General features: G+C 29.2%; 1 protein-coding gene across 1 annotated transcript; it reads right to left on the reverse strand.

Moving 5' to 3' along the window:
- Positions 1–7063: 7063 nt before the first annotated feature.
- LOC145067117 (uncharacterized) lies at positions 7064–7615 on the reverse strand. The gene has a single exon (XM_079014326.1). It carries the CDS (start codon positions 7613–7615, stop codon positions 7064–7066), a length of 552 nt encoding a protein of 183 aa, XP_078870452.1.
- Between the last annotated feature and the right edge of the window lie 2860 nt (positions 7616–10475).

Below are 10475 nucleotides of genomic sequence, written 5' to 3' on the forward strand. Positions count from 1 at the left end.
TTTACGTTGTTACAAATATATGGCTAGAGATTGTTTGGAAATTTAAAAGATCATTAACATTTTATGGTTTCAGTTAAACTTTTGTAACGGTAATTGATTGATCACCTTTATATTTGAAAACTATAAACATTCTATTCAAATTATAAAAGTTTGAACTAAACTATCCAAACCTAACATTATTATTTTGATATCTATTCATCGAATTAAAATAAAATATTTGGTTAGAGATTGCTTGGAAATTTAAAAGACCATAATGTTTGATGGTTTCAGTTAAACTTTTGTAATAATATTTGGTTGATCACCTTTGTATTTGAAAATGACAAAGGTTTGAACTAAACTATTCAAATGAGTTTTGGGACCTAATTCTGCATTGATAGTTTTTAAAATGGTTTGATGCTTTTAAAGAAAACATTATTTCTTTTAGCTTATACAAATTATACAAAGGGTGTTTCAACCAACCTTCAAAAACTATCCTAAAAATGTACCTTACAGGCTACAGCATGGAGCTCCTGCTCAAAAGACATAAGATCATAATCCTATGTAAACTAAGAACCTTCAACATGCAACATCCAAGTAATGCCAACACATATCATGGATAGTGAGACATTCTCTAGTCTTCATTCTCTTATCTACATACTTACAAATAGCATCCTCCGTAATAGTCTTATAAAACCATCGTTTTTGTTAACATTTTTTTTATAACGGATAATTTTTTATATAATGGATAGTTTAGTTAATATCCCAAAATAAAATAATGAAGAATGAAGATACAACATTTTTTAAACTTGGATTCAAAGTGCAATTGTAAGTACACCATAAAGATCATTTCTATAATTTAGTTTATATGTATATCGTTATTATACAAGGTTAAACGGAAAAAAAATCAATAACTTTAAGTCATTTTTAAACTTGACCAACTAGGTAATGCATTTTGGACTACGTAAGATTGTAATATAATAATGTATTTTTATTTTATTATTAAAATACATAAGCTGTGTTTTCTAAATGAACAAATATATTGTGCAAATTAACACTACTTTTCAATTTTGCCAAAAAAAAAAAAAGCTCCTCCACCTCTCTTATATTTCTATTTTATTGTCAGATACAATCCAGGATTATCTGTATTTTTTTAAAATTAATTTAACCAATAATATAAACTTTATTTTAATTAATTTTTGTAAAAAAACTCACTCTAAACTTGAGAGTTAAGATACTGTAAAAGAAGCTAAAGATAAAAAGGTTAATGGGCTAGCCCGCCAAGCGCATCTTGTTGAGAGGGTCAATTGCATAAAACGAAACCAAAAAAATATCCAATAAAAATAAAAGTGATTTGTATTATTTATCTAAAAGACAACTCGCTTTATTGGTTAAAATCATTATTTAGGTTAACTATTAATATTCGATCTATTTTTTTTTATCCCTGAATGAATATTTAAATTGCATAAAAATTACAATCATTGTAAGGTAGAAGTATAAATAAACACAAATATTTATATAAAATTAGACAAATTATTAACATGAGATAAGATGGAAATGATAGATCAAAAGTACAACTATTTGGAAAAGGACCCCTATAACTTGCAAGTGCATATAAACATGACACATTGGTTGATAGTAAAGCTATAGAGCCAGCCAGTTTTTATTATTTATCTTGGTGATATCCCTTAAGTTTATTTTTAAATAACAATTATGTAAACGTTTATTTTAGGAGTACATAAGAACAAAAAATCCCTATACAATTCAACATGTGTTATTTCAATTCGGAAGAACTTTAAAATACGGGTAAGAAAACAATAAGTTCCCAACAAATGATTTTTAGGCCAACAATATCAATGTTGTCATCTCTTCTTATCTCTTCTTAATGTCAAGGTCAAGATAAATTTGAAACATTTGTAGAATTATGAGTGGCTTAGAAATACATTTGATTTATTGTTAAAAAAAGACAAGTGCTCATGAAAATATTATCGAGATATTAATATATTAACAACACTGCAACTCATTTGTTAAGGGGATTTTTGGATTTTGCAAGGTACCAATAGTAATATGATAACTTGAATATGAAAAACTATAACTTGAAATAAAATTTGTGTTTAACATTCATGATGCACAAGCTCTAAATGAAAGGAGAGTATTCACCATTTAGTATTAGTATTATGGATACCATTTGTTTGTAATCATAGCCTCATAGGTGAAAGCGTATAGAAAAAAGAAAAGTAAATATTATTACCGACTAAAAAGAAATTAAAATCAATGATTCAAATGATAAACATGTGAAACCCCTAAATCTTTGGCTCGGAGAATTGTTGGATATATGGTTATGCAACGTGAGCTTGTCCCACATAGGAACAAACAAAGAAGAAGCTTCTTTTCTTCTATTTACTCGCTAAATCAAGGAAAATATTAATTTCAAAGATTATTTGTAATTTATTTAAAATATCTGTCAATTTTTGGTTTTAATGTTTTGTCAATTTTGATGGGTTATACTTGATATACATCATCGAATAACTGAATTTAAAATTTTAAAAGATTTATGAATTTAAAATTTTAAAAGATTTTTGGAATTATGAAACTTTTATTTTATTTATATTAGGTTAATATAAGTGTATTATACGAATTGATTAACGAAAGATTAAATAATTAAACATTAAGGATTCTGAAATTTTTTTAAAAGAATAATGAATAACTAAATCCATTTAAGTAACAAAGTGATATTATTCAAAATAAACTTTTTGACAAACTTCACTAGTATCTTAGTATTGTTGTCGATATAAATTTATTTTTTATAGATGAAAACTTGTATTAGCTTTTGTTGAAATGGAAAATGTATATTAAACTATTTTCCCTTTATATATATATATATATATATATATATATATATATATATATATATATATATATATATATATATATATATTCTTCTAATCAAACTCAAAATAACAATATAAGAGATTTCACAACATCAACAGTTCTTATTCATTAAGAACTAGTTGGTCTTTAAGAAGCTTACATAAGAAACATCGCTACAAATTCACTCAACACTCATACAACCTTCCTCACTATAAATGCGCACTAATCTATACATGATTACAGATGAACATAGACAAAGCGACGAAGAACAAACCCTAAGTTGAGAGAGAAAACCCTAAATTATACAGAGAGAATACGAGAGCTAAGTGTGTGTAAAATGAGTTTTTGAGAGACAAAAACACACAAAACACATCAATATATACAACCGGGTAGAAAACAGTTCAATCCACGAGTAAAACCTGATCCATGAGTAAATGAACATAACCCACGTGTTTCTTCCAAAGTGGTTCCATAAAGCGAGCCACAGTCCACTTGATATAACAACTTGTCAACTCTAACCCTCCTGCAAAATATCTTAACAAACCAAACTATATAAAAATAACACAAACTACCCTAGGAAGAAAATAAATACAAACAAAGGATACACCAAAGGATATAAGAAAGAATTATAAGTTTGATAGATATTAAACCAAGTAATTCAACATCCCTCCTCAAACTGATAATTCAAATAAACTTCAACACTTATCTTGAAAAGGATCAACAAGACCTAAATGTTTACAAATCCAATCATGTTGCACAACTCCCAATGCCTTAGTAAAAATATCAGCCAAATTATAATCCGAACTAATTTAAAAATTTTCAACAGTTCCTTTTGACACTCTGTCCCTAATAAAATGTGTGTCTACATCGAAATGCTTAGTATTTTCGTGAAAAACTCGAAAAGAACTAGTTTTATGGTTGATTCAATATCACAAAATATAGGAACAAGGGTTAGATCCTTAAAATCAAAATCAAACAAGATTTTCAAAATCCACATGACTTCACATGAAATAACACCAAGTGCACGATATTCTGATTCAATGGATGAGCGATAAACACTTTCTTGTTTCTTGCTCTTCTACGAAACAAGAGTATCACTAAGGAAGACAACATAACCTATTACAGAACGTCTAGAGATAATGCATTTAGCCTAATCTGTATCAACAAAACTTTTTTAAATTCAAAGAATTACTTTTCAATACTGAAAACCCCTTCCTGGATTAGAGTTCAAGTATCTAAGCAACCTTATAGCAATATTAAAATGGGATTTCCTAGGACTATGCATGAATTGACTCAGAACCTGAACTGCATAAGATATATAAGGTCGAGTAATGGTCAAATAACACAACATTTTTGCAACAAAATATCACAACATTTTGCAACAAAATATCATTTTTATCAACACCATCACTCTTAACAATAACATTGCAATCTAAAGGTGTCTTAACCGGTTTACAACCCAACATTCCAATTCATGCAATCACTCAAGACAATATTTCCTTTGACATAAGCAAATACCTCTTTTAATACCAACCACTTCAAGTCAAAAAAAAACTTTAGCTTTCTTTTATCCATAATTAAATATTTTGATTTCAAAAAACTTTTAACTTTATCAATCTCATCCAAACTATTTCCTGTAAGTATCATGTCATCAACATAAACCAATAAAACAACAATACTATCATTAGAAATTCCAACAAATAAAGAGAATTTTACAAACTTGATTACTACCTTTATTATGATAACCAAGAGGCAAGGACATGTAAACATCCTTATCCAGCTCACTATATAAAAATGCATTATTTATATCAAGTTGATATAAATTCCAATTAGAATTAATAGAAAGAGTAATAACAATCCTAATTGTAACCATTTTAGCAACTGGAGAAAATGTTTCTTCATAATTTATTCCTTCCCTTTGATTATAGCATTTAGTTACTAACCTAGCTTTAAATCTTTTCAAATTCATCATTTGATTTATATTTAATCTTGTATACGCATTTACATCCAATTGGTTTCTTATTAGGAGGCAAATCACAAATTTCCTAGGTTTTATCTCTATACAAAGCCTCCATTTCATCATTCACTACCTTAACCAAGTTAAGATCTAAACAAGCCTCAAAATAAGATTGAGGTTCAATTGTTTTATTTAAATTCATAGTAAAACATTTATTTTCAAAATTAAGAAAAGAATAATTCACAGATTTCTCAATTCCATACTTATGTTTACCCTCTATAACAAAATCACTAAATTTTTAAGGAAATTTAGACTCACCACTAGACATTCTTACATCTAACAAATGATAATCAATGAGAGTAAAACTACTAGTATTTTACTCAGAACCACTAGAGGGTTTAGAAGTAACAAACTCAGGTTACGAGTCATGAGTTTCACAACCAAACGTACCTTCTTGACCATGTATAGTTGCACCCAAATTAAGACTACCATCAACACCATATTCAATTGCACTCATAGGTTGTTCAACAGATACATCACCATCCTGATTATTAACATTTAAACCCATATAGCCTTGATTATCATCAAGACTTTCAGAAAGTAGGATCTCATCAGTGGAAAATGGATCCCAAGGGTCATTGTTATTAACAAAGGAGGACTCAAGAAACTTAGAAATTCTATCAGATTTAGAAGTCAACTTAAAAGGAAACACGAATTCATAAAAATCCACATCACTGGAAAAGAAAGAAAGACCGTTATGAAGACTAAACACTTTCTATATACCCTTTCTTAATGTTAGAATAACAAATCAGAACACATTTTTCAAACCTTTCAGAAAATTTATCAGTATTATTCAAAATAATGGCAAAACATAGAAAACCAAAAACCCTAATTTTATCTCAAACAGGAGCATGATTATAGATTAACTCATAAGGAGTTTTACCATTTAAAACAGAAGAGGGAGTTCTATTAATTAAAAAATAAACAGAAGTTAAAATAGAATCTCCCCAAAAATTCCTAAGTAACCCTGATTGAAACAATAGAGACCTAGCATCATTCAAAATATGCCTATGTTTTCTCTCCACAATGCTATTTTGTTGTGGAGTGTGAACATAAGAAGTCTGATGTACAATACCTTTCACTTTTTTATTTTATAATTCGCAAATTTTGTCCCATTATCAGATCTAACAACCTTAATTTTAGCATTAATTTGGTTTTCTAAAAACAATATGAATCCATGAAAGCAAGCAAAAACCTCATCTTTAGATTTCATTAAGTAAACCTTGGTGGCTCTTGTAAAATTATCAACTATAGTAAGGAAAAATATAAATCCACCAGTTGCAGAAACTTTATAAGGACCCCATACATCTAAATGAACCAACTAAAGAATGATTTTCAAGATAATAGAGACCTCTAAATTCTTTACCAGTCTCCACAGTCTCCATAGATAGTGAATCCTGAATAACATAATTATTTTCATCATAGATAACCTTGCACTTATTTTCTTTAGAAAATTTATGAATAGAAAAAAGATTATCATGAAAATCAGGAATAAAAAACACATCAGATAAATTCATATTTCTAATTTTGTCAATCTTAGTAGTGCACCCATTAGGATGATCCACTCTAAGATTTAACTGGAAAACATCAAGAACATCATTGAGTTGTGATTCAGAAGTAGTCATATGCTGACTAGCTCCTGAATCAACAATCTGTTTCTTATTTTTAACAGAAACATTATTACACATCATACCTACTAAGTTAGCATTCCCATATACATCTTCTGATAGACCTTTCACATTAAAAAGAGCCATAACATTAGAGTATTGATCACTTGTCAAAAAATGTTGATTAAATTTATAAAAAGTCATAATTAAGGTATTGAAAACATCACTAACATGGAGGCAGACCCAGATGAAGAAGTTTTATTAAACTCAATCCTAGGTTTAAAATCTGTGGGATAACTAATAAGCTTGTAACATTTATCTATAGTATGACCTTTAAGACCACAATTATTACACAAAAGATTTTGATTTCATCCATTAAACTTTATAGTATCACTCAATTTACCAACAAAAGCAGATGTAGTTTAACCCTTGTTAGGCAAAAAAAAAAAAGCATAACCATTCTTTTGATTAGATTCTTCTCTAGAAACAATAGAAAAAAAAGACTTAACATCAGGTAAAGGTTCCATAATTAGAATATGACTCTTGATCTAATTATAAGAATCACCCAAACCACTTAAAAATTGCATAAGTTTCATGAGTTTAGAATGATTTTAGATTGAGTAGCAACTTCACAAACACACTCAGTACACTTAGTTAATCCATCAAATTCTTTCCAGAGGCCATCAAGTTTATTATAGTAATCAGACAAAGATAAACCACCTTGAGTAAGACTATTTATATGTTGGTGAATACTAAAAAATGCATAACCATCAACCATGTAATAAGTATCATAAAGTTCAGTCCATATATCTAATGCAAACATAGAACATGCATGACCAATGTAAATAGTTCCAGACAAGGAATTAAGAATCCATGAACAGACAATGGCATTTACTCTATCCCATTTAGTATATCTAACAATATCCTTTTTATCTTGGACCTCAGTACCATCTATAAAACCTTTTATATTCCTATCCTTTAAGGCTCTAGTCATTGAACTTTTCCACACTCTGCAATTCTCAGTACCAAGTAATTTAAAACTAATTATAGTAGTGACATAATTATCATAAGGACGCAAGTATAAAGGATCGTCAAAATCAATAATCTCACTTTTGTTAGAACTTTTTCCTGGTGTTCCAGTCATGATTGACAACAATCACAAAGAAAGGAAAAATCAAGAATTTGAACCCTAAGAATGAAAATTCACAAGTAGTTTCTATTAATAAAACTAGATTCATAACACATATAAGGCTAGAGCAAGCTGATTTATAGACGTGAACAGACGTGATCAACAAATAGCTGATTAATCAAGAACACCAAAAGAAAACAATATGAAGAAAGGTGTGCAAAACTTCGGTCCACAAATACATGCACAAAAAGTAGCAAAGTAGTTCTGATAAATCTTAACCTCAGATTTATCACTGAAGAAGACATAACATTCAAATTTCAGAATCAAAATTGATTATTGCACCTTGTTTGCACACACTTGACATAGACCATTGTTGATAGCGTTGACTGTTAGGTTTAAAAGATCATTAACCCTAAGCGTTTACAACTATCGCAAACGTTTACTCTCAAAAGTGTGACGAGGATATTACGAGGTTGAAGAAAACCACCAAACACAAGATCTGTTAGCAGATCATAGAGAAAAAAGAAGATACCAAGGTTCGATCTGAACCATAACGAACAACCACAACTAAAACAAGGTTTAATAACAGATCGGAGAACCAAGACCATATATAGACTAGATACAAAAATCTAAACACGAGACCTGAAACCCTAACATGAACAAGAACAACTCAGATAAAAGAAATATATCCAAACGAGGATCTGATACCATTTAAACAAACTCAAAATAATGCCACATGATATTTCACAACATCAACAGTTCTTATTCATTAAGAACCAGTTGGTCTTTAATAAACTTACATAAGAAACCACGCTATAAATTCACTCAACACTTATACAATCTACCTCATTACAAATTCTTACTAATCTATACACGATCACAGATGAACACAAATAAAGTGATGAAGAACAAACCCTAAGTTGAGAGAGAAAACCCTAAACTATACAAAGAGAATATAACAGCTAAGTGTTTGTAAAATGAGTTCTTAAAAGACAAAAATACACACACATGAATATATATACAACCGAGTAGAAAACGGTTCAATCCACTGGTAAAACCCAATACACGAGTAAACGAACATAACCCACATGTTTCTTCCAAAGTTATTCCATAAAACGAGCCGCAATCCACCTGATATACAAACTTACCAACTCTAATCCTCCTGCAAAATACCTTAACAAACCAAACTATATAAAAATAACACAAACTACCCTAAGAAGAAAATGAATACAAACAAAGGATATACCAAAGGATTTAAGAAATAATTATAAGTTTGAAAGATATTAAACCAAGTAATTCAAAAATTCTATTAAAACATAAAAAGACACCAATTGCACATGAAACATAAACACAGAGGCTCCATTGACAGTTATAAACAACTATAGACAGATTCAAGAAAAATTCAACTGAATCCCAAAATTTACAATAGGGGTTAAGACTTCAAAACAACACCGAACCCACTCCTGAAAAATGGCCTTCAACACCCATTTGCAACTTGAATAGGGTAAGCAATGTATCAAGAAAGCCAAGGAAGAACTTCAAGAAGATAAGCAGGTGGTGACACAAACAACAATGGAAGAGGAGGCATACTAATTTTCATTCCAGGAACACATTGAAGAAATTTGCACCTGTAAAAAATCTTACACCTTTTAAAAACCGTTTCATACCTACAAATGATCAAAAAGGAAACAAATAACATTACTTAAACCTTTTGAAAGGTCCACATCTAATCCCCCACTTCTATATTTATGTAATGTTAATTGTATAAATTTGAAAATAGAGATCATCATACATAGTTAGGGACCGATTCAAGAACTCTTTAAGTTTATGAAGTTTACATGTTGAAACATCAAGTCATGATTCACAAACAAAACAATGACATGAACACAACCTCCTGATGTAAATTAAGGATAATGCTATATTCCAATTGCGGAGAATAAAAAATAAGAACTTACTCCCAACATCCTTTAGTTATATATCGGAAAAAATAAAACATTTCGTCTCACCAACTCTAGTGTTTATAAAATACCACTTATACCTTTCATTCTTTAAATTAATTGGCAGCGAAAATAGACTAAGCCCATTAACTTTTTGACTATGTATGCTACACTTTCAAATATAATTTTAAAAAAGGACCAAAAAACCCTTCCTTAGCAAATCAATCTAACCACCTGATAAAATTGCCATTTTTGAGATAAATTAAAAATTAAACATTTACTCCTAAAGTCCTTTAACTCTTTGTCAAAAATTTGTAAGTATTCCATTCCTCCAAATCTAGTATTTGTAAAATACCATATATAGCCTTCCCTTTTCAAATTTTTTTAATAATGAAATTGATCAGGAGGCATCCATATAGACTCTCCTTTTTTTTAATCCATAAGCCACACACTTGGATTTCATTAATGTTAAACTATTTATTTTTTACCAACCAATGCCATTATTGGAAGCAAGGCTGAGTGCAAGTTTGTTCTTAATGGTACCCAATGGACCTTCGCTTATCGTCTTGACATCATAGTTTCAATGAAAGTGCCATGATTTGTAGCACAAAGTGAAAAAAACTTGTAGACCATATTCAAAAAGATAGGTATCTAACAGATCGATCCAAATTAGAAGACATTAGGAGTCCATATGAAGTCATTTTGTTTCAAGTTACATTTAATAAGAAAAGTTTCCCAAGTTAAAATTGGTTTCTTAAAACTAAGAATATAAATTTAAAATAAACCACTATTAATACAAATAATATTACATACTTTTTGATAATAAAAGTAAAACATGTCGAGAAGGATATTGTATTTGAAAAATTATGATAACAATAAAGATAGACATAATGGTTCAATCGAAAACATCAAATTTAAAGTATTAACTCACAAGAACA

The sequence above is a fragment of the Lactuca serriola genome, chromosome 8 (assembly GCF_051521515.1).
Source record: "Lactuca serriola cultivar US96UC23 chromosome 8, Lser_US96UC23_V15, whole genome shotgun sequence".
NCBI classification, from domain to species: Eukaryota; Viridiplantae; Streptophyta; class Magnoliopsida; order Asterales; family Asteraceae; genus Lactuca; species Lactuca serriola.

Excerpts from the sequence above, each read along its gene's own strand:
- LOC145067117 (XM_079014326.1), bottom strand. The coding sequence starts at position 7,615 with ATGACTGGAACACCAGGAAAAAGTTCTAACAAAAGTGAGATTATTGAT.